The sequence below is a fragment of the Hypomesus transpacificus genome, chromosome 17, assembly GCF_021917145.1.
Source record: "Hypomesus transpacificus isolate Combined female chromosome 17, fHypTra1, whole genome shotgun sequence".
Lineage (NCBI taxonomy): Eukaryota > Metazoa > Chordata > Actinopteri > Osmeriformes > Osmeridae > Hypomesus > Hypomesus transpacificus.
In genome coordinates this window covers 8,335,226-8,360,845 of record NC_061076.1, presented here as the reverse complement: position 1 = coordinate 8,360,845, position 25,620 = coordinate 8,335,226, and the positions used below count along the sequence as shown (strand labels likewise).

General features: G+C 48.0%; 1 protein-coding gene across 1 annotated transcript in view; it reads left to right on the top strand.

The window, feature by feature from the left end:
• The first annotated feature begins 13,510 nt into the window (after window positions 1–13,510).
• The window catches only part of LOC124480076 (trinucleotide repeat-containing gene 6C protein-like), a 28,815-nt gene continuing 16,705 nt past the window's right edge, over window positions 13,511–25,620 (top strand). Inside the window, 3 exon segments of the mRNA XM_047039143.1 lie at window positions 13,511–13,612; window positions 14,294–14,315; window positions 22,190–22,516. Of these exon segments, the coding sequence (XP_046895099.1) occupies window positions 13,550–13,612; window positions 14,294–14,315; window positions 22,190–22,516 (412 nt within the window). The 5' untranslated portion in view covers window positions 13,511–13,549.

The window sequence follows — 25,620 nt, the reverse complement described above, 5'->3', positions numbered from 1 at the left end:
GACTTGATTCAGTCAGATGATCTACAGTTTAAAGGGTAGCAGGGCAAGACTGTTGGTGGAAAGTACCTCAGTTCTCCACTCAACTGAAGAGTGATGTATTGTGTGTACAATGACTGAAGTCTGAACTTGTGAAATCAAGCTTAAGTGGCATGAAAGTGGGTTACATTTGCATAATTCCATACTCTGGAAAATAAGTATATGTCTGTTTAAACTATTTCTATTAAAAGCCTATAGGATTCATTACTTAGCTATGTCAAAGCTGTGTAAAAGATGTGTAACAAGATAGCCCCAATGCATTGCAGGTAGCCAAAACAAGAAGCACACATTGTGAACAACCAACAAATAAGTGCTTAAGGGAAGAACCATAAGAGCACGTAGTTAAGCAAGTTACAATTAAACAGCATGAGCCTTCTCTTGAAGGTGGAGAGACAGTCTGTGTCTCTGATGGAGGTGGGGAGTTGATTCCCCCACTGGGGGGCCAGGCAGGAGAAGAGCTTGTGTTGGGACCGGGCGGTCTTGAACGGTGGGACCACCAGGTGGTTGTCTGAAGAAGACCGTAGGTGGCGGGTGGGGGTGTAAGGCTGCAGGTGAGACTTGATGTAGTCGGGTGCAGTCCCGTTCACTGCTCGGAAGGTCAGTACCAGGGTCTTGGATCTGATGTGGGCCATGGTGGGTAGCCAGTGGAGGGAGATGAGGAGCAGGGTAACGTGAGAGCGTCTGGGTAGATTGTAGACCAGGCGGGCCGCTGCGTTCTGAATTCTTTGAAGAGGGCGGGTTGCGCATGCTGGGAGACCGGCGAGCAGCGAGTTGCAGTAGTCCAAGTTGGAGAGGACAAGTGCTTGGACAAGCACTTGTCCTCTCCAGGCAGAGTCAGTAACACCAGGTAGGCATGCAGCAAGACAGGTAGACAGACATGCAGCAAGACAGGCAGACCGACAAGCATAAAGACAGTCAGTAGCACTAGGCAGAGTCAGGAACACCAGGTAGACAGGCAACAAGACATGCAGACAGACAGACAGACAAACAGGAGGGAGGGATGGTGAGGAGGACTGGGACATGGCTTATGGCTGCCCACATTCACTTCACACACCTCCACCTTTCCTTTGGCTCTGCAACATGCATTTATACCACAATACTGGCTCCCACTGGAAATCAAGCTCTATGCATTTATACATTATTCTACCTTCGTGCGTGCATGTGGGGGAGACACACACACACACATTGTTCTCAGGGGAGGATTAGCTTATTACTGGCTGTGTGATTTAATGCCATGCTGATTAAGGGGGCAGGCCAGAGGAAGAGGAATGGATATCATTATCCTGTCAAGGCCAACATGCTGTGCAATACATGGCCTGCACACTGACCCCTATAACACATACACATTCTATACAGCACAAACTACAGTCCGCAAACTGTTCTTGTGCAAAGCAAGCTTGTAAACTGGATAGCAGCACTCAGCTGTAGCCTGTCCATTACAAGGAGCTAGCCAGCACAGTAATGGTACCATAGAATGACAATGATACAAGTCTATGATTGCCAAATGGCACAGTGCAGTATATAGAGTCATGCCACAGACAGCCATCTCTGTTAAGATGTTGTCTGTGTTCCAAGGGAAATACTCCCTACACCTCTTAAGATGACGGTTTCTCACCTCTCCATCCTGACACACTAACTTGTCTCTGTTCATTTTTTCAAGGCTCGTCCTTTTAAGTCCTTTTTATTCTCATTCTTTTTCTCTGTTTCTCTCTCTCTCTCTGTCTCTCTCTGCTGTCTCTCTCTGTCTCTCTCTCCTTGCTTGTCTCTCTCTCTCAGGCGAGCAGACCTATGGGATTATGCAGTGGTATGAATGATTCATTGCTCTCCGTAGAGTGTGCTCTGACTGGGAACAGTGAAGAGGGATTGGGGGGGGGGGGGTAGGGGAAGGAGGGTGGAGGAACAAAGAGAGAGAAGGCAGAGCCAGGGGGGTGAGAGAGGAATAGAGGGGAGTATAAGATATTGAGGATTTACTGCGTGCTATTAACTCCCTGTAAAGGATTCTGCCGAGCATAACAACATTTTGCAACACATTACCTGCAGTGTAGACTAATCAAATGTGGATTCCAGCTGCGGATGTTTGAGAAAGCTCATTACCTACTTGAACTCTGGAACCTCAGATACAGAAAAGGCAGGAGCTACAGAAGTCGGGAAAGACAGCAGCATGGAAGACCCCTATCCACTCCCCTACTTACACGCACTCCAACATATCACGCATCACCACTCATTTTGTATGGTGAAATAAATACCCCGATATTATTACCAAAGATCAGACCCCGAGAATTAGCATCATCATCTTTTCCCATTTCCCATTACCAAGCATGCATGGATTGACTGAGATGCAATCAAGCCGCTAAGTAATTAATTGAACAGTAATGTTAATTTGTGAATAATAAATGTGTGAATGACAGAGGAGATTGTGTCTGTGTCTGTGTGTGACATCTGACATGAAGACTGATTGTACAGGCCAGATAGTATCCCTCCAATGTGAGGGTGAGGATAAACTCTGAAAATATTAATTCTACCATCTCTGATCCTACTCTCATGACATACTTTTTTATTATTAACAGGCTAATCCTTATGCAAAAATAGGGGGCATGTTAGGGTGGAGGGTGAAAGGCACTGGAGCCTACTGCTATAACAAGTACAGCGTGAAGGTTCCGTATTCTGTGTTGGGGAAGGTTGTTTTGTTGACAGTAAAATATGCTTTGAGCTAAGGGAGTCGTTCAATACTTTCCAGAATTGAAAAGTGCTTGTCTGGTCTGCGCGTGTGCACGCGCATTCATAGGTTAATTTGTATAATTGAATGCCCTTGGTGTTTGTGTGTGTGCATGCATTTGTGCTGTACACGTCTGACCATCTCTGTGTTTTATGTGTGTGCGCGTGTGTCAATTGTGTGTATAGACCTCTAATTCGCTGAGCCAGATCACAACATGCTTTTTCTCCACCTCCTTCAACATAGTATTTCGCACTCTCTCCGCAGCAGTATCATGGGCAACACACGAATGCCAGTTTGATTACATTTCAGATTAGAGTTGTGGCCAAGCGGCTGCCTAGGGCTCTGAATTATGTGTCTGTTGTCAACGTACGCTTCTGGGGGAATGAGGCTGGCTGCATTTGCCCCACTACTGTTGACCTTGGAGGTCATTTGGAGGAAGGAGGCATTCATCAACGTGACGCATGGGTGCTGGGGGAGAGGTGTGTGTGTTTGTGTGGGGATGTGAGTTTCCTTGTGTGTGTGGATGTTACCACCAGGGTGAGTGTCTGAGCTTTCCTGCTGCAAGCCAATCCAACATACCTAACCCCTCACATGTGTATTATTGTGCCGTGATAGCCATTGTAATGAGACAGGATAACACAGAATTTGACTGTTATGTTAAATGTATTTATTGTGTGATGTCACGGACTGCAAAATCTGCAACATCTCCAAACTTCAAATGATTTGCATATGTATGATAATTGTTGTCATTGTATGGTGTTTGATTAAACCAGTTCATCCTATTTGTATGACATAATCCTTCTCTGCTTCTCCACAAGGACAGTTTATAGATTATCTAAAAGCCTTGGGACTGGTCTATCAGATAATGGTATTGATCAGGGAGAGTCCTGATAACAATGGAGGAAATCTTCACAGTCCATTATTAACATCAAATCCATTTGTGAATAACCCTTTTAACAAGCAGTGTCGCCAGTTTATCACAGATCAATACTGACATCCTGCCTAAAACATCAGAGAAAAAAAGGAAAAACTCCAGACATAAATCTCCCATAGGAGAGAAAGTAAAAGCAAGAAAACTCAGGAGGAGAAATTCATTGGGGGATTCCCTTATCCTAGGATGGTTTGTATTACTGTAATACACACACAATCCTCTGTGAATCTTGTAGTCTTGAATTATAAGTATTTCTCTGTATGGCGCGGGAAGATATCGACACAGACAGTTAGACCAAAAGGCTTGCATGTAAGACCAACCTGATACTGCTGCTCTCCTAGACTTCAGTCTCATCTGTGGCCAATTGAAAAGCAATCTGAGGACTGGCAGGCAGCCTTTGGCGCTCGCATTCCTCCCCTCAAAACAACAGTGAGCGACCTTGGCAGGTATTGGTGTTGAAGGCTTTGAAGGATGATGAGAAAAACAGGCTTTGATGGCACACTCCTACTCTCTGCTTCTCTGCTTCTCAGAGAGCCATGTACCCTTTATGTCTCATCAGCAGTGTGTACAAAATGTTGTGTGTTGTGTGTGTGCATGTTACATTTAGTCATTTTGTGTGTGTGCATGTTTGTGTGTTTACCAGAGTCTATTTTGTGTGTGTATGTGTGTATGTGTTTGTTTTCTTCAAACCGTAAGTGGGCAACAGAGCAGGGTTCATCTCCTAGGTAACTCTGCTGAAATGGTGTCTCCTTGACTCAAAGTTATCTGTCTGCAGTTATTTTTCTGAGGATGTTTTTCTGAGAATAGTTTTGAGACAAATTTATCAAGCAGGTGCCTAATTGTTCATTTGAATCCACATTGGCCTTCAAATATGTTACAGTAATATCTGCCATAAATATGAACAAAGGTAAGGTCCACTGGCTTCACACAAGTGAGTCTGTACGGATGTAATGCCTATACTTCAGCTAATAAGTTTGCTCAGCACGTAGGGTTATCCTTGATATAATTCAATAGCCATATATTGCCACAGACACAGCATGTGTAAAGCAGAATGTGTAAAAAGTCATTCACAACAAACATCAATGAGGGACTGTTCTGCTTGACAGTTGGGCTGGGAGGGACATTCATTTTGTAAGTGAACCAGAGTGTTGTTGTGCGTGATTAAGAAAGAGCTCTTGGCAGTTCCGTTAGTGTTTACATGCTGTGGGCTATTTTTTCATGGTTCCCTGGTTTGTGTTTGTTGTGGCTTGTCATGATTTGTGGAAGGGGAAACTGCAACGTCCATTAATATGAGGGGTTGGACAGAGAAGGTGTCTTATTACAGATAATGTCCACCTTGACAGACATTTCCTTCTGTCACAGATGTGCTCCTCTTTCACTCTCAGTGCCATGCCTGCAGGCCCTGCCCTGCTCAATCATCCCCTCTGGAGAAATGAACCCATTCTATATAGTACCACCACTTATGTCCTTGCTAGCAACCCTTCCCTTTGACACCCCCTATTTCAGTGTGTGTAACCCCAACCCATCACCCCTCTAGCTCACTTTCGGCATCTCACAGGCACACAGAGTTTACGGTATGTGTGTCATCAGTTGTTTCTGAACCAGCTTCTCACCATACACTAGAGATCAATATAAAAAGGTTTACCCTTCCACCCTTCCACCCCGCCCCCGCCCTCCCCCGCATACACACACACTGTACCTCAGAGATGATCATCTTGACCAGCCTCCTGTGTTGGAGTGCTGCAGCTGATATGTTAACAGCCTGACCCTGACCCTGACCCCACCCCCAGACAGATGTAATGAGGTTGTCAGGTCATCATTTAATCTCTGATGCAATTGCACATCTGACGTTGACGTGCTGTGACCACGATCAATGCTAAGGTCTAAAACCACCCAGGGAACACCCTAACCATAGCCCTGAAGTGGAAAACATCAGAAATAATACGTAAATGGGAGATCACCAGGACAACAACACCGGCTAGATTAATCCCCGGATACGGTGATTAGTGCCTCTCTACTGATGCAGCTCTACTCCATGCTTTTACTTTAGAAATCATCATTGTGGTGGCTGAATAATTGTGCTTTTCCTTTGATGCTGTAAAGTATTTAATCACCAAATAAACCATACGTTAGTGACACTTGTACAGATGGTGATTTACTGTAATTGCATGTGCCTGTCATGCTGTTCTGTAGTCAGTTATGAGTGTGTATGAGTGAGTATGTGTTCGCACCAGATTATGTCTTCCAGTATTTCTATATATATCCAGTATATCTCCACAACAGCATCAGATACAGGAGCAGTAGTATCAGATGGTGATGGTGGTTAATGGTGAACCTGCTAATGATAGGAGGGAGGGAGGGAGGAAGGGAGAGAGGGAGAGGGATGGAGAGAGAGAGAGAGAGAGAGAGAGAGAGAGAGAGAGAGAGAGAGAGAGAGAATAAGGAGGGGGGTTATGATGGATCTTTCCCTTGTTTCAGATATGGCTCATTGCACATGGACATATTTGGCCCACCCTCAAATCAAATTTGTTTTTCTCATTATGAAGGCAGAGATAAAGTTGTGGCTAGCTGGGGGACTGTGGGCTGGGGATTTGTCATCCTATCAGCATGACTATAATATTGACTTGCGGGAGGTAATTGTGTTTCCCTGTCCCTACTGGAAAGACAAGATACCATGCCAGCCTATTGTAGTCTCTTCTGTCTTATCTGCTGCTGCCAGTTTAATGCAGTGCCTCCTTCTCTGGATCTGAAGCAGACAGGAGGTGGCTACCCACACACGTTTAGCACCGGACAAAACCCTGTGGAGACCACTTATAGCCCAATTTCTTTCCCTTAGAGCAGTCTTCTAAAAGTCACAAATTAAAAGTGTGTGTGCGTATACGTGTGCAAGGGGTGGGGGTGTCTCTCAGTGTGTGTATTGATGATATGTATGCTATATATGGTTTGAGCTCCAGGTATCTTCACTGAAGGGTTGTGAGTCAGGTGTCTCACAACCCTCTCAGGTGTACTGAGATTGGCCGCGTTTCCCAGATTCGTTAAGAGGCTCTTAACGCTGAGAGCTTCTCAGGAGCGTCCTACGCTCTTAGAACGCTCCTGAGAAGCTCTTAGCCATTGTCTTTCTGACATACAGACACTCAGGAGTGTATTGGCATTATTCACGTCATTCAGGGTCTTTTTTTTTTTTCGTGCCCTCTGCTGGTAAAAATGTATACGTTGAGAATAAATGTTCTTAGACTAGGTTGTCCAAATTGTCTATGAGAAACCAGCGAGCTTTACGAAACAAAATGTCAAAGCTCTGCATTTTGATAAGCGCTCCTGCGTTTGTACAAATATGAGGGGAACCCGCACAGTGTTGGAAGGAGAGATTAGGTGGAGGGACCCTTGTTGTCATGGAAACGGGTAGGAGGAGCATGGGTGCCTGTAGTGGGACCAGTTTGTTTGTTATTGAAGGTCACGTGGCTGGGGACCGAACAGAGGTACTTCCCCTCACCGCCGAAAGAAGCGTCGCGAGCCGCTCTCACCAGTTTCAACAAAATGGCTGCAAAGGCACCATCGCCTTCGAAAATCCAGTGACTGTTCAACAGTTCATGGTAGGACTTCTTTTTTTAATCTTCAGCAGTTATTTAAAACATTGGATTTGCAACATATTTTATTATGTTGGACGTTGCACGAATTAATGACCGGGATTGCTTTAATACCGAGTCGCGCGCTTTAAAACGTTTTTCTTGCACTTTGCCACATCGTTTGACTCGACGACAACTCGTCAAAAGAATAAGGTTTTCTTGACGTTTGTAGTTGATTACTTATTTGTATTGATGGTTGTTGTTGTCGCATTCGCATATCTAACGAATGCAAACTATATAGCTGACGTTGGCTAAGCAAGCTAATCTGATGAATTATAGTTGCTAGCTTCGTAGCAAGCTCTGTATCTCGAGTCGAATACTAGTGCATTGCCTTGCAGATAGATTGCACAGACCTTGCTACAATCATCAGGATCAAATAGGAGCCCTTATGCTCAAGCAAGTTGAATTGTTATTAATTTGCAAGTTCAACTACATACGATAAGCATTGTATCTTATTGCTGTCTAGATAGCTATGTTAGCTGCCTAATAATAACATTGGAGGAGGGGCAGTGATTCGGAGGCAGCTTAGCAACGCATTTAGTTCTCCCCGCTTCTGCACAGACACTGGTACAGTGCTAAACTCCTAGTTCGGATGCACACTCAAAATTGATCTGTTTAAAATAGCTACTTGACCGAGGAATTATTGTTATCTTTTTGTGGCCATTTTGCATGCACGATAAAAGCAAGACGAGTGCTTTTTAAATGCTTAACATAACTGACAGATGCATGTTACCTTATTTAAATAGTTATCTTAGATTTACGTGCTGTGACTTATTTTGAATGTTAAGAAATGTAATTGAAATGAAATGTGACATGCTGTGGCTCTACTAGATTCTGTACCAATTGGTTTTGGTTTTGGCAGTCTTCCAGAGCATACCTGTCAACATTTGAGTATCTAATCTATTCAAATGACTGTGTTGTGGACGTAGGCTATGTGGTGTAAAACTCGGAAATTCATACTTAAAAACCAAAAAAAGTACAGTTAAAACATGACCTATCAAGCACAGTGACTGCACAGTCACAGAAAGCCACATATACAGTGATGCCTTCCTGACTAAAAGAAGCTTCAAATGGTGGGGGGGTTGAGTGGGATGCTATGTTCACATATTTTTTGCTGAAGACAGACAGACCCTATGATGCTTCCCTGGCAAAATGCCTCCCCCCCCCCCCATTCAATTGATGTGTATTTCCTCTGCCAGTATCGCCCCACTAAACAATGACGCTCCTGTCATAACTCTCCGGCCTCACTGCCACTTATCCACCGGCAGCCAGCCTGAAGGGTTCGCTGAGCACACTCCGATATCCCTTAGCGAGTTTAACACACCTAACGCAGAGTGAGGGCCAGCTGCTTTGAGCCTGGCCGGGGACCTCTGGTCAGCTAATTCGTTGCAGTCCCTGCTCTGTGGCCCTAGTGGAGAAAAATGGTGTGTGTGTGGAAGGCTTTTCTACCCTTTTCAGGGTCAGGGGCCCCTCTCAACACCCAGGCCTGTGAATGAGCCTGTGTATTCACGGGGAGGCGCCAAAGGGGGGGGGCACGATAACAAAAAGAGGCCACTTAATGCTGTGATTACTGTAGAGCAGGGGTGTCAAACTCATTTCGCATCGTGGGCCACATACGGCCTAGGGAGATGTCAAGTGGGCCGGACCATTAAAATTATACCATACTCTGCTATAAATAACCAAAATATCATGTCTTTCTTCTGTGTTATCTAGTTTAATTGATATAAAGACCATATCGTATAAAGTCCGTCCAACCGCTTTAACAAGTAATGATCTCTTCGGTGGTGCAGTTGGTTAAAGCGTTGTACGGTTACATATTGTTAATGCGAATCTGGGATCCCAAGTTCGCGCCCCAGTCCAGTGAATCTCGTACGATATTCTTTAACTTTTACTGTGAGAAAATGACATAATTCTAAAGGCCTACGGATGTATCACAACATTTTAATGTGTGAGCACTAATATCAGATCAAAATGAACACATGTAGCCTTAATTAAATATTGAATAACGTAGGGTAGTCTACCGTCGGAGACAACCACTACGCCTCATTCAGCCAGTTTAAACGGCTGCTAGATGACGCTGTTCATTTTCAAAGCGCCGATAGTTCGGCTCTTTGGGCCGGCACAATCCGGAAGAAACCACCAAAGCTTCACAAGGCATCGTTCGCCCATCCCTAGTAGAGACCAAGGTATTAATTGATACCGTCTGCTGTTTTCAGTCTGTCTCAGTGATGCGGCTTGTCTTCTACTCTGATGGAAAGAGTGCGCCCCTTAGCGGATAATCCATGAATTACAGCGATTTAAAAATATTAATTCCATGTCTTTTATGCATTTTTTCCACTTTCAAATTATCCTGCGGGCCTGATCGAACCTCCTTGGGGGCCGGTTCCGGCCCGCGGGCCGTATGTTTGACACCCCTGCTGTAGAGCTTATGTCATATCCCAGATCTCAGTCCTCCCTCTGCAGCCTGTTGCACCATAGCTGAAGGGCTAAGGGAATATATTCCTAAGGTACAGTTTAACTCTTAAGTCCTAATGATGATATTCATGCCTTTTAATACAAACAGTGTTTGTACATGCTTTTATTGGCCTCTCTGCTCTGTGCTGTGGATCATTCATTGCAGGAAAATACTTTGCATCTTGTCCGTGCAAGTGGGGCATTTCACATCACAGCTAGTGACATTCACAGGTCTCGACTGAACGAGTGCAGAACTGGACTGAAAACGTAGTTGACTTCATTTCTGTCTATGAACCTCAGCCTCTCCAGATTCCTATCAATAGGATCCAGTCCACTCATGTCATGGACTGCTGCTTCGTGTGAGACGGCACTCAATGGAGTCCCTTTTGGTAAATGCTTGGAAAGGTTTAACGAGCCATGAACCAGGGTTTTCTCTGTGCTAGTGGCCCATGCCCCTCAGGACTACAGCTCTGTCAACCTCGAGATGGCTATTTAATCAAATTTAACGCTATTGAATGGTATTTTGAACAACTTTTTCCTTGGTGGCCGACTGCATAACCATACATCTTGCTCTGCAGGAGAATTCCATAGAGAGGCTTAGGCTACATTAGGAGCAAAGGTCCAAACATCCTCAAGTGGTAGTTTTTAAACCTCAGGATTTCCTTTTTTTTGCTGCTCTCTGTGAAAACACATTTTGTTTGGGGAGTGCCAATGATTTGGGGGGGGGAAGCCATCTGAAATGCTGAAATGGCCCAATGTTGGGTCGAATGTATCACGTTTTGGAGTATCAGGTATCCCAATAAAAGCTTGCCTAGTCATGAAACCACACAATGGAAATCTTGAGTAAGTTGATGTGTTCTTTATTCAGCACAGTGTTTTGTGGGTATCCTCTGCCTTACAACATATTACTCTACAGAAGTCCTAGATTGTTTGCTCTTCATGAAGACAAGTGAGACAGTGAAAGTGCTACACGATTAGAGGCTAAGTCCTTTGTTGGTGACTTTTGTGATCTATTGGAGCAATAAATCGTGGTCCGGGCTCATGAACGATTTCTCATTACTGACAGAGAGGATCATGGGAGTCATTTGGGACTGCCATCAGAGTAAATCCGTTGTTATTTCAGCATCTTGTTGGAGTGAGCATGAGAGCAGAATATGAAAAATCTCCTTTCCTCTTCATTGTGGATTGGCATTTGCCAAGTAAAGCTATGACATAAGAGAATAACTTTATTTTTGAATGGGAAATCCTCTTTGCTAAGCAATAGAGAGAGCTATAATGGTTAGCCAGTTAATCTGAATTCTATTATAACTTCAATTAAATAGGAATTGGGACCGGGTGACGCGTTTTGGCCAGAGTTGACTTCGGACTGGGTATGGAGGAGGTGTTTTGAGATCCTGCCAGGGTTCTTTATTAGCATCGCTTATCGCCACAGTTTGGTGAAAGGTGTCTCACCACTGCAGAGAAGCAGAGTGGCAGATTCTGGTTGTTGCTGTGGCTGTTGCTAGCGAGCGAACGTGCTCCCTGGGGCTTGCCGTGCTCTTGTTTGTCTTGCAGCACTGGCATTCCTGGCTCCGTGCCCAGTGACTAGTCGTCTAGCTAGCGCATGCACGCGCACATACACACAGACACGCACACACAGTCCCCCTAGTCTCGTCAATCTTTGTGCACTCGTTTCCCCCACTCCCTTCCATTCTTCCCTCCTTCGTTCCAACAGGAGAGCACTCAGACATGCCTCTTCCATGTGCTACACACATATACACACAGGCACACACAGACTGACACAAAAAACCTGGCTCCCTTCATTTGCACCCAGCAATTTTACAGTTGCTCTTAATAGGCCCTTTCTGGTGTCTCTTTGTTCTCTTCGTTAGTCCTCCCCGTCTGCCTGGTTTGAGGGACCTCACCCCTGATCCGGGCATGGCTCTCTGGGCCAGCAGGGTTCCACTCCCTGACAGGTGTCTGTCCATTAGGGTTAGGTACATACATCTGTCTGGTACTTGTGTACCAGACAGATGTTGAGGAACAGGAGACCCGCCCTAACTAGATTCCCTGTGGATGGGTGTGTTCTCCTCTCGTCTCAGACGGGGCAGACAGCAGTACAGATTAACTGGAGCATCCATGGTGATTCTGGGATACTACGTGACACAAGCACACTGTTGGCTTTGAATAAAGAGAGGCTATTTATAGCAAGGCAGCTGAAGCACCAGGACTTCTACTTCGACCCTTGGATCTGAAAAATATTTCTGAGGTGAATGGGTGGTAAGGGCAGTGTGTGTGCGCTGGCCTCTAGTGTGTGCATGTACATTTTGAGGCAAATTCCATCCACCTAATTGCAGGCCTCCATTGTAGAGCACAGCCTGGTGATAAACAAGGACAGGACTATAAATAGCCCAACTGTCCTTTCCTGTTTTTCTGTTTGAAACCAAAATGCTTAAAATGAAGTAAAAGTTTTTTTTTTTCCTATCTTGGCTTGGCAAAACCCTGTTCTAAACCAGTTCCAAACTCATTGTGAGACAGCAGAATTGTAGGATCCCAAATTTGACATGCCCCTCAGGGTAGGGTGAAGAGAATCACATTGCCGCATAGCTTTGGCTTGATGGCAGAAAATAGTTCTCCTCTCAGCCATGGTCTAAGATGAACTCTCTTCACTCCAACCCTCACCTGGCTACGCACAAGGCCTGGGGGGGAGCGTCTTCTGCCATGCAATGGCCCGCTCCACAGGCAGCAAGCTGCTGGGCCAGAGACTTAAAAGCAAACCTTTTTATGTGCAAATTCTCATTAAAGGTTCAAGGAAGCGGATCACAATTTATGTATTTTTCCAGACTCTTTTATTTCTCTCCTCTCAGGCCTTAAAGCAGCTCGCATTTTAAAGCACAGAGAAATGCCAAGACTTATTAAGGCTAAATATACACCCGTCTCCCCTGGAACTGCCTGCGTGGTGAAAGGATATGGAAATGTCAGGTAGCTTTTTAATAGCATTGGTGGTTTTGCGTGTGTGTGTTTGTATGCGTGCCCGTGCTCAAGGCGGTGCTTCCAACACGTGTCTGTTTAGGTAGAGCCCAGATCATGCTGAGGCAGGCAGACAGCAGTTGCCGTTTTTTCGTATTCATGAAATGGTCCTTGTTGCTATGATTCGATTTCCTGGGGGTGTTGAAGAACGGAGGGTATCGGTTTCAGGATATGGGTGTACAGTAAGTGGCAGGGTGGGGCTTTGTTTTAGGATCGTTGAGCATGGGCCCCTGTGTGAGGCCTGAAGACCTTGGTACTGGCTGCCTCTGGAGGCTGGAGCACGGGTTGGCCCCAGAGACCCCCCGATGACTGCCCCCGGGCCCCACAATCACCACCACCAACCATCACCCTACAGCCTCTTAATAGGTTCCATAACCAAGCCACATACCAAACACCCGGAGCAACCCCACCACACACGCACTCACACAAGCACGCAGTCCAAAAACATCTTCTGTTACAGTGAAGTGCCTCGGATATTTCTATGGAAATGGACCAAATGGATCATTCAGCAGTATTTAACTTCCATCCAGAGTCTATATAGGAGGCTAGTGTCTGTGGAAGCGGCTAGAGACATAGACCTTGGTGTGATTGGGTAATTTGAAGAATGACCCTGTGGTTTTAACCACTGCTCTGATCGGAATTGACATGGAAATACAGCTCTCGAACACAGGTGTGTTCAGCTTTACCTCCCCCCCTCTCTCCCCCATGTCTTTAACCCCCCTCTGGTGCTCTCATTTCAGCCACGAGACAAAGCAGGGAGCACAAGCAGAGAACCATTTGATGGAAGAAAAGAAAAAGAAAAAGCAAGAAGAAAAGAAAAAGAAGGACGCCGCTCAGAAAAAGGTGTGTGTGTGTGTGAGGTCCTGTCATGTCCCTGCAGCAAGACGGCGATATGGCCCCCTTTCCTCCTCTTACACTCGTCCCTCCCTCCCTCCATCCTCCTCTCGTACTCCCTGCGTGAGCATGTGTGTGATCTCTTTCTGCTCCATGAGTTAAACAGGCCAACATTCTTATCTCCATATCCTCCGCCCACACTGAGGAGTGTGTGTTTCTGAGGAGTTTGTGTGTGTTTGAGGAGTGCGTGTGTGTCTGAGGAGTGCGTGTGTTTCCGTACGTGTGGATCCTTAAGACATGTTGCGCCTCTTTTTTCGAAAACTGACTACATTTTCCATAAGCCCCTTCCCCATATTCCCACTAGCATCAAACATTTTGCATTACAGGAGGCCAACAACAGAAATCACAGTACATTGTGTTCAATGAGGGAGGCTGGCTCATATGGGGCTGGCCAGTCCAGCCCACAAGTAGCCTGTTGGCTTATGGAGGAGGGGGACAGTTGGTGTGTGTTAGTGTGTGTTGTAGCAATAGTAGGGACTTTATCAATCCCAAGGGGAAAATTGTGTGTGTGTGTGTGCGCACGTTGATGGTTTGACCCTCTCATCTTTTGTGCAATGTTCTCCTGTTCATGCCAGAGAAGCTCTCTGACTATCAGACTGTAACGTGTTTTCTCCCTCTTTTTTCTCCCAGGCCAACGAACAGAAAACCAAAGGTGAGTGTGCCGTTCTCACAGTCCGTTCAAACCCGTTTTCCACTGCGTGCGAACCTAACCCCCACCTCCCCTGGTCCCATCCCCGCTGGCAGGTCTCTGCCTGTGTGTCCGGTGTCTGACCCAGTGCGAGCGCACCTTATTTGGCGTGCTATTCAAAGTATGTCAGCGAGAGGTTGTATGTTTCATCTTGACCCTGATGTCGTTGAATCGGACCCGCTCTGAACAGCTCAACACAACACTGTCTGTCCCCTCCGAGGAATGGAGCTCAGCTGAACAATTCCCTCCCGTCCAAAGCATTGCTTTTGAAATGAATGATCGCACGTCTAGTCGGGAAGCATTTGCCGCGCGCAGGTGGCCCTGGCTTGAGCCAGAGGGGGAGCCGGGAGCCAGACTAGAATAAGGAGCAGGGAGACCCAGACGCTCCTCATCCTCTCCTGGGCTCCATGGCCAAGGGAGGAGAGGTGCACTGAGTTCAGGGACGAGGAGGGTGGAGGTGGGGGCACAAGGCCCAGAGAGGAGAAAGAGGTATAGGTTCACTGGGATCGGGGCTGGAAGGAGGAGGGGGGGGGGGGGGCAGAGAGGTACGGCATTAGAGGATGCGAGGGGGGGGGGGGGGGGGGGGGCATAGGCAAGAGGAGAGTGCGCAGTCAATCTCCTAGCTAGCAGACTGAACTTGGCTCTTTTTGAGAGAGAGACCGTGGTTACATGGATTCGAATTACTGGCTTATTTGGACTGAAATAGAATTATCCCTTTCTTGTAAACACCTTTGTTCGAATAATTGCGGTCCGCCTACGATCTGATCGACCCTAACCTGAGAGAACTCGATCCGAGTCAGTTGATAATTTGGACATCACATGCCTGTAAACGGTGAATTGGACTCCCTCCCTCCCAGGTCGTGACCCGGAAGTCGAAAAAGAGGATAAGTTGTCGCTGCCGGGAGCCGCCCCGGCAGAAACAAACAAACAAGGCGAGGTAATAGCGCCAATAGAGCCGTTTCCATTCGCAGTACAACCTATTGTCATCATGCATGAAATGTAGAGGGACGTAGCTTCACCTTGCTCTCCGTTTGCCGTCTTTCTCGAAATGTTGATGTTGTTGCTGGTAGTGGTGAAAAGGTCAGGCGGAAAGGCCTGTATCACCACTAGTTGTAATGAAAACAGCGCCACGTATCGTACTGGTTTATGACATGCTTTGCAATGATTCGGTTTATTCACTGCCATATGTATTAGGATAATAGCAGTTGCCCCAAAAATGAGCATTATCCGAATAAAGCTAGATTCGAATTGATACCATCATGTAAACTTAGGGAGTCAGATGGGGGGGGGTAATGGATAGGCAGGGCCAAATCTCATTAGCACGTCTGTTGAGCCAGTAGTGGCAGCCCTCGGTTTCAACTCGAGTAATCCGAACTGGTGGTCGAACCGAGTGTAGAACATCATGCGGAGTAAGGTATTTTAGTCATTCGACGACAACACTGTGTCGTTTTCACACCGTTAAGGGCAGGCCCACACACAAAAGACCATTTCCATTTCTGGGGGAGCTGACATTTAACATTGTGCACGTGTGTTTTTATGTGCAGCCTATATGGAAGTAGATAAACCTAATTGTGTTGACAAAGCCCAAGCTGACTGCCGTGCCAACGATGAGAGGACTGACTGATGAGGACGGCAGGGTGGGCGGAGACCCAGATTTACAGCTCGGGGGGGCCCCTCCACCAGTGTAACCCTACACCACCCACTGCTGTCTGGGGAAGTGAGGGTTGCCTTGGTTGAGGATGAATTGAATTGAGATGACAGTTGGAAACAACTCTCAAAGGCATCTGTGCTCTTTTTTTGTTTGTTTGTTTTTTGGAGGGGGGGGGGGGGTGTTAGTTGCCTAGCTAGGAGAGCACCTGAGAGAAGTTTCTTCTCTTTATTTGTTGGTGTTTGCTAGAGGGGCTCACAGCAGGAAAGGGGTGGAGGAATAGACAGAACTGAGTGAAAGAGTAAGAACATGCTCCAGTTTCCTGTCTGCTCGGTGACTGGCTTTTGTAGTGGAGGGGCCCTGTAAAGAGACTGACAAATCACGCACATATGAAAACACCTCAGCGAATCCGGCACACACCAACCCCCCTGTGTGCCAGATGCTGGCTGCCCCCCACCCCACACACACACACACACTCCACCATCCTTGAAGGCGGTAATGCAGCTTGTGCGCACTGTACATGCATGTACATTGCGCAAGCACCCATGCGTGTCAAACAACCTTATTCTGCCACACCAAGTGCCCCATTTGGAGTCTTTGTAGTACACACACACACACACACACACACACATAGTTAATTTCAATTTATTTTGTATACATGCGTCCAATCATGTGTGCACAGTAAGCACAACCTGGATACACTAGCCATCTCGTTTAGACCCACACACGCATAATAATTCTCTCATCCTGGTACATGCACATACCCCTACTCAGCAGCGCGGAGCCCAAATTCCACTCAGTATAATGACCAGGGCTCAGATGGAGGGAGGGAGGGAGGGATGGACAGGCAGGCCCAGGCACTCCTCTCTATTGTGTCGGAAGTCAGGGGGGTTAATTAGCAACTGTTATTACATACCTGCTGTACTAGAATCTTCTTTCATGTTGTGTAGTATATTTTCCCATCTTCTCCAGCAGAGGCGGAGTGTGGGCGGAGGAGCAGCGCACACACATTCACGACGTGCCGAGCCTCACATTTACATGGTGTCATAAAAAGATAACGCTGATATTCCAAAGCGGTGTGTGCTGTAATTTCATAACAGGTTAATTTGCCGTTTCCCATTGGCTTAATTACACTCAGCGTCTTGTGTTGAGCACCATAAATTGCAGTGTAATCAGAAAGGGATTTATTTCGTCCCGCCCCGCCGCCATGTCACTGCCGCCGAACACGGGAACACGCTGGGAATTGTAATCAAGAGTCACACACACATACAGAAAATGGTTCCGTTAGCTAGCGTCACTGATTCCTTCCAGTCGCCTAATAGTGGCCGTCCCTAGATTGGCTCCTCAAGACTCAGTTGTCAGTTGATAAAACTAAAGGGAAAGTTCAACATTTGAAAACGCCTCGTCAACCTTTCCAGTCATCCAGATTGGTCGTTCCAGACTGTTTTAACGGGTGTATCGGTCGCACTGCGTGGTGTGGTTGACTGAGAGGTGGGATAGATGGATACCATGAGTGGGCACCTGTGAAGCTGAGCTGTTTCCAGGGGACTGCAGTCGGGGTGAGAGCCAGTCAGCATCATCCCGACTCCACGCCAGACGGATGGAATATCCAATTTCACTTCCCACCTCGCACACACGTTAAGCTTGGCCAAAGCCAGCAGCAACCACTTCACACACCCCTACTGGAAGACATAAACGTCTGCCCACCTGTCATGAAGTGAGTGCCCTGGCTTGTGTGTGTGTGTTGGGCTGGAAGTGTGTGTGGTGGTGGTGCTGAGAAAGCTGCTGGCTAGGGGCTGGTGTGGTGGTGTGATGTATGAGGTGAACTGGCAGTGGTGAGAGCAGGTAGCAGCTGAGCCAGACGGTAGAGTCGTCTTAGACCAGGAGTGCGTCGGTGGTAGTCGCGGCTGGTAATGGAGGTGTCAGTCTGTTGGCAGCCAGCCTCAGTCTGCCTGTCAAGTCAGTCAGAAAGCCAGTCAGACCAGGGGTGGAACCTGAAACCTCCATTGCCCCTCGGCAGAATTGTAGACGCGTTCCCCAGCTTTCCACATCTGTGGGAGAGTCCTCTGTTGGAGTACTGTGTTTATATTGCAGAGTCTGAGAGCAGGTTTAGACCTATAACTAATCCTCGGAAATGACAAGCTATTGATGGATTGTCCTCCAAGCATTTCTTGAAAGCATGGCCTTTCTGCTCCCGTGTACACACTGCCCACACCAACACGCCCACACCAACACGCCCACACCAACACGCCCACACCAACACGCCCACACCAACACGCCCACACCAACACGCCCACACCAACACGCCCACACCAACACGCCCACACCAACACGCCCACACCAACACACACTTCAGCCTCATAACTCACATCCATTTGAAGAATGGATAAACAGGCAAACCACGTGTTGACCACGTGTTAACCACCGTTTGGTGAGCCTGGTGGGAGAGATGCTCTTCTTAACTACAGCGTTGTATTTAATCTGTCCTAATTACACTTCTTAATCTCTACACTCCCTTCAGGGGCCCACTGCTCAGATGGTTGGACCCAGAGTGTGTGTGTGTGTGGGGGGGGGGGTAGACAAGCCGAAGAGATCTAGGAGAGACGGCTAACCCTCTTATCCCCCTTTTGGTGGGTTAGTGGTTTGTTCCTCCAGCTTTGACCGCATATCTAATAGGTTCAGATGAGTATCTCCAGTATTTTGTTATTTTTCTTTTGTCCTTGCATTATTTTGTGGCTGGTGATGTGCAGTCCCAGCCCAGGATTTCTTGAGAGCCCAACCAGTGAGTTGTACCGCAGAGAGCAAGCCATCTCGATCTGTGCACAGTTGTGCAAAGTGCAGTATTACCACAGGAGAGAAGCCACCCTGATAAGGCTTTAAGATAAGATAAAAGCAACAAATACAAATCCTTTCTATTAATTGGTAAGTGTTTGTGTAAAACGGCGTTGGCAGAACAGCATCAGTGTGTTGGAAGCTGTAAGATGTCCTCCAGAATGGAGCCCTGAAAACACCCCATTCAGGTGTTCACTGGGCTGATTAAAGGCTCAGCTACGGAAAGCTTATAATCACTGGCTAACTAAACGTGGGTGTGTTTTGTGTACGTGTGTGTGTAGATACTGTCCCTTTCATTTCATGAATGAGTGCACACTCGGCACTGCATTTCCACTTCAAAGACATTCTCCTGAGAGCCAGGGTAGGAGTACCCATCTCCTCATCCTCCCCGCCCTCCCCACCCACCTCTGTCTCTCGTCTCTCTCCAACAGACCCAACTCTCTCACCACCTCTTGTCTTTTCTTCAAGTCTCAAATAGTCTCGTCTCAATGTGCTGGCGTCTCTATTCCGTGACAACACGTGCAGCAGCTTTAAAGGGTAAAAATGGGTCGTCTTCAGCATGAGGCGCAGAGATCCCGCCGCTGGAGGTTTGGATCTGCATCTTTGATGATGTAGGAACTCGGCACGTTCGCGCAAGCCGGCTCCTCGACACCCAGTGCACTGGCAACACTGTGTGTGTGTGTGTGAGTGAGCGTGCACTTGCTGTATGTCATTGTCTTCTCTCCTTTGATCTTTTTCTATTTCCCCCCCCCAAAGAGTGTCCCTCCCCCGTTTGACGCCATGTCTCGCAAGCGCCCACAGGCATTTTTCCCCTTCTTCGTTTATTAGTGTGATAAGATGCTGGGCCTATAAACGGCTGAATGAACGTCTGGTTTTCCTGTGCGAACAGCGGTGGAGGCGAGTTGCAGCAACAGCGCTCGCTCCAATCCAGTGATTAACGACAGAATACACTCCCCCTCACCAGATCCAAATTATGCCTCTCGATCACACTTAAGCCCACATTTCATCATCACCTGTCATGTGGACGCTGTCCATCACAGTGTAAAATAAACCAATTGGAAAGTATAGGACAGAGAGTGTGTGCGCGTGTGTGTGCCGTAGGAGAAGGGTGTTCTAATTGTAAGAGGATTAGCAGGAGTTGGATTCAGGCATTGAGACTCTCAGGCTCACTCGGTGCAAAGCAGAGAGCTCAGGCGGTTGGACTATGTGGCACACACACGTACACACACACCATTTTCTGCACCTCTCAACCCCAACCTCCTCCCTCCTTGTTACCTCAGCCCTCTCCACTGTCTCCCTTTATCTCGCTCTCCCTGTGCTTGTTCGGATTGGTGGAGGGAGAGAGCCGGCAGCTCCCTTCCCCCAGCTTCTAGAAGGTTTTACGTCACAGAGCTCTGAGAGAGCACACTCTGCCTCTGCACTCGCGTCGACGGCGACGGCGACAACATGAAATCCTCTCGTTTTCAAGGTGGAAAATCCCCCTTTTACAGTCCACAAGCCAGAGTTGGCCAGGAATTATGACTTCCATCTGCTGGCTGTAATTTGTCCTTAATGAGTTGGGACAATGAGGTGACCAGGATGGATGAATGAGGAGAAGGAGGGAGGGAAAAAAATAACATGTAAAGCGATCACACGCAAAGCGTGCTCCAGCTCAAGAGCTTTCCTGTGGTTCCTTTGCTGCTGGCATGCAAGTCTTAGCGGGAGCTTGAGACTGGGGTAGTGACCCAATGTCAAGCTTTATTTTCAAGGCAGATACTTAACAAAATATCCTGTCTATGGAGGGAGAGAGGGCGGGAGGATACCTTGAAGAAGAACTGTGTGTGTGCATGTCTCTGTGACTGCCCCTGTGTTCTAGAATGACACCATCCTGTCCTCTCCCCTTACCATGGGCCTCACCGTTATATAACTGTGTGTGTGTGTGTGTGTGTGTGTGTGTGTGTGTGTGTGTGTGTGTGTGTGTGTGTGTGTGTGTGTGTGTGTGTGTGTGTGTGTGTGTGTGTGTGTGTGTGTGTGTGTGTGTGTGTGTGTGTGTGTGTGTGTGTGTGAGTGAGTGAGAGACTGCGCGCATGTGTGAGATACGCTCAGCGCTTTGCTGCATATGCACTGAACCACATCCAATGGCGAAGCCCTGTTCTTGTTTTCGTACAGGCGACTTGTGTTTACTGTGCTTCTCCTCAGCCAACATGTTTTCATTTGTAAAATTATTCCACACGCATACACACACACACAAACCCTTTCTAGATCCAACCCTGAATGTTAATCTCATGCTGGTTTGCCTAAGCACAGTCAGCTGATGTTTTGGTTCATGTTCCCAGCTCTCGTCGGTGTAGCTGCCTCTGTGTGTAACGGACAGGCCTGCTTGTTCACTTGTACTGCAGTGTCTGAGCACTCCAACATCACCTAAACATGTCTTTAAGCAAACATGGAAATGGCTATGACAGTACAGTACCATCCTGTCATATGGCATGAAAAATTCATGTGTTATGTAAGCTACTGGATAGATATTATTATCCAGCCTGTCCTCTGTTTCCCATCATGCATCTCACCCGCCCTGGGAAGCTAGCCTCCCCATGGACCTAGCCTTATTTACAATATACCAGTTAATATACCTGTAATATACTTTCTACCAGTGCCAATGCATTAGCATACTCCTTGCACTCAGCGATGCTAGTTAGCTAGCAGGCTAACACAGACCAGGAGGGGGAAGTAAACCAGTAAAGGCTTGTTATTTCAGGACTGTGACCCCTAGACATAATAACAGCTGGTCAGGAATTATGCAAGAGAGAAAGGTCATTGCCAGGTCAACTACTTTTCCAGTCAGCTTTCAGATATCTGGAGAGAGGGAAGCGAGCACGCTTTAAAAGCTGGCTCCTTGTACTGCCTGTTGCCAGGGGAAACCCAGGGTCTGAGATGGACCGAGCCACTTAGCCGTAACATCCTCAGCAGCTAATGGCTAGCTTATGTGGTGGTGATTGTTCAGGGGTAGTGACCTATGCGAGGGAACACTGTGGTGCGGCGAACTTTAACAATGCCCCAGTGATGGGCCTGTTGGGGAATGATGGTGTAGTGGGGTGGTTTTAAGTCCATTATCGCACTCTTGACCCCCGAATGGTTATAATCTCACGGCAAATTGTCAGGGGAACCGTTCATTCCACACCGTCATCAGCCGTGGCAGCCAGAAAGGGAGTCCAAGGGTGGTTGGGTCTTTATTTATGCTTCTCACACAACCCATTACAAAATTGCGGGAGGGCTGTGTGAATGCAGGTGTTTTAGTGTTTTTGCCATCCAGGTGCTCTCTAACCCTTTTTTCTCTCTCTCTGTCTCTCTCTTCTCCCTACCTCATCCACTTATCCCACAGTGCCAGACTCTGCCAAGCCCAGCCCCACCCCTCCTCCTCTTCCCCCCGCCAACCCCATTGCAGCCCCGTCCGTGCCCTCCACCAGCAGTGGCAATGGCAAGCGCCCCCCCTGTGGTGCCCAGCCGACACAGCAGCAGACCCCGAGCCAGCCCCCACAGCGCTACCCGGCCAGAGAGGTGCCTCCGCGCTTCCGCCAGCAAGAGCACAAGCAACTGTTGAAGAGGGGCCAGCCCCTGCCCCCCGGCACCCTGCCCCCTGCCCCAGGGCGCCCAGAGGCCACAGCCACCCACTCGCCACCGCACCACTCTGCAGCCAGCCTGCCAACAGGTTAGCGTGTCCTCTATGTATCCTCCCATCTCTATGTACCCTCTCTCTGTCTATCCTCCTCTCTCTCCATCTTGCTGTCTCTTTCTGTATCCTCTCTCTATCCTCCTTTCTCTGTGTATCCTCTCTCCCTCCCTCTCTCTCTCCATGTATCTGTCTCTCTCTCTCCATCTTTGTCTCTTTTTTCCTCCTCTCTGTCTTATGTATTCTCCTAATTCACATTGTATAACCATGGTTGTAGCCTTTGACACTGGGGGTTCACATATTGTTTAGCTTGGCATTCCGCTTTAGTCATGGCTATCTGCCTTTTTCCTTGTGTGTTTGTGTGGTGTTTCTTTCAATCCTACTTTACCAAGCCCAGCATTATAAATGAGGAGAGCAGGGTAAAGTAGCGGGCCTGACTAGGAGTAAACACAGCTGGCGGTTATAGAGGTTTGTGTATCTGTGAGAGAGGGAGTGTTGGCAGTGTGTGTCTGCCTGTGTGTGTATGAGTTTATAACAGAATGCTATCTTTGCCCAAGCAATGTCACTGCAAAATATGACCCAAATGCTCTTCCCAAGAACAGACAGACCTCAAATTAGATCATAGTTTAGAAAGAATCCTCGTTCATTCCAAGAACTCTCAAACACACACTCTGTCAGACTACCCCCCCCCCCCCCCCCCCCCCCCCCCCCCACAAGCCAACACCAAGAGTCCCCCAGCTCCCGCCAGGCCCTTGATGTTTCCTGAATATGGCGGCCCGTGTCTGGCTGGTGGATTCCTCCTGGTGGAGTGTGCTGCTTTGCTGGCCTAAGCCGTTTCCTGCTCCCTCAAGGGGGCGGAGTCACAGGGAACGGGCGGTGCCAGATAAGGACTGGCCTGGTACCAATAGAAAGACAGAGAGGAGGGGGAGAGGGAGAATGGCAGAGGCCCAGCTGTGTGGGCTGAGTGACTCATGGTTTACCGTAAAAGCTCCTGAGTGTCTCCGCCCCTCTGGCAGCCAACTCTTTATTTTTCTCTCTCTCCCTTTCCCTCTGTCGGCAGAGCAGGGTTAGACCAACCTGACCCTGTAGCCTGGTAAGATGGGTTGGGGTGTCTAGCAAAGAGCTTTTGCATGTCTGGGTTTGTCTCACACCACAGAATTGAAGGATCAGGCATGTGCATGTTTTTCACATGTGTGCATGCAGAAGACTGCGTGCGTGCGTGCGTGTGGGGCCTGGGATGACCAAAGGAAGTGGATGCCCGAGATTGAACTCAAAGCCCTTTGTATAGCTCTTCATCCTCCCTGCCTATATCCAGTGTGTTGCATATCGAGCCAGTCTTCTTGCCTGAAGCCTATCAGATTTCCTCCTCTCCTGAGTCCCCCCTCAAGCACACACACACGCACCCTGTGCGGCATGCTCTACTGCTCTGGAAAGCTTGGGGGGGGGGGGGGGTTAGAGGCAGTTCCTGTGGCTATAAAAAGCCTGTCACCCACTATATTGATTTTGACAGTGTCTCTCGCTCTCCCCCTCCCTCCATCCTTTCCACTTCGCGTTCTCACCCCCTCTCACCATTCCCCTAATCTCCACCTCTCGGCATATCCTCTTCTCTGCTCTCACCTGCAGTGTCGTGCACCGGCCTTTGGTTGTGTGGGACGCACACTTGACAGAGTGCCACGCATTCTCTCTCCCTCTCTTTCTCTATGTGTCTCCTCCCTCTGTCTTACTCTCTGTCTATCTCTATCTCTCTCGTGTAACGCTCTGTCAGCCCCGTAACCAGATCCCTCCATCACCTCCGCGGGGGGCCATTGGAATGCAGTCCAGCGCAGTGCCTGTCCAGAATGGGGGTGGGATAGGGGGAGGGGGGGACGGGAGCCCCCATGGACGGCTGCTTCTCGTGGTTGTCCACACTAGACCAGCAGACCCAACAGCGGCAGAGCACACTGTGTGCATTCATTTCCCAGCTCCTTTTCCTCTCCCTCCCATCCTCCCTCACCCCTCCTTCCTTCTCTCCGTCTTTCATTACCCAGTCACATGTTTGCTCTCATGTAAAGCGGGGGCTGCCAGACCGCACAGCACACAACACAGCCCCTCTCTGTGTGCTGCGGCCAGAGATCTGCTGCTGCTGCTGCTGCTGCTGTGGCGGCTCAGTACACAATGTCCTCCCCCTCTTCTCCTCTCTTTCTCTCTCCCTCTCTCTCTCCTTTTCTCCCCCTTTCTCTCGCCTCCCCCTCTATCTCTGCACCCCCTGTCCTTTGCTCTTCTCGCTCTATTTTTCTCTCCCCCTCTTTCTCTCCCTGCATCTCTCCCCCTCTTTCTCCCCCACCTCCCCCCCGTCTGCTTTCCGTTCTGTGTGCCTGCCCTCAGCAACCCTGAGACACTGTGTTCCTTCTGGCTCCCTCTCTTTCCCGCCCCCCCCCCCCCCTCTCTCTGTGCTGTGCTCTGTAGCCCTGCTTTCTCCCTTTTCCTGCCTGCTCTCTCTGTCTCTCCCAACCTCAACCCTGCAGCCCCCATCAACCTTTTTCTGTAAAACGAAAGTGGATCTTGTGGACCTCAAACGTTCTGTCCGTCTCCACTAGAATGGTGTGACCAACGGTTCAGAAGTATTACACAACCAGCTGGTTGAAGGGAGAGTTTAACAAGTGCCTCAAATAAACAAAGGTACAGCCAATATATGTTCCTTATTATAGGCAGGCAGTGACTATCACAGTGAAAATACAACATGTGAATGAAAGCATAGAATACATAACCAAATTATAGTACAATGTCTGATCTACTGATTGTGATCAACTGAGCCACATAAGAAATCCCTGATTTCCTCCACAATCTGTAATACATAGCTGCAGATCGCACTATGAATCTAGTTATTATGTGATGACACAATGATAACAAGTGTGACTCCGGCATGGCTCCAAATCCAATGAAATGAAATCAAACTTTATTGCTAGAACCTATAAAAAAAAAAAGACGAGCAATGTTGGGTTCCACTTAGCTTATTATTTATTAGTAGCTCACATGGCACCAACATATGATGTGGAAATCCTATCCTGCTGGGTGGATGCGGCCAGGCTGGGAAAGCAGTGGTCTAGGCCTGTGTGCTACTGAGCAGAGAGCAGACAGGCTGGGCTAATGTGCTCTTTAGCCTG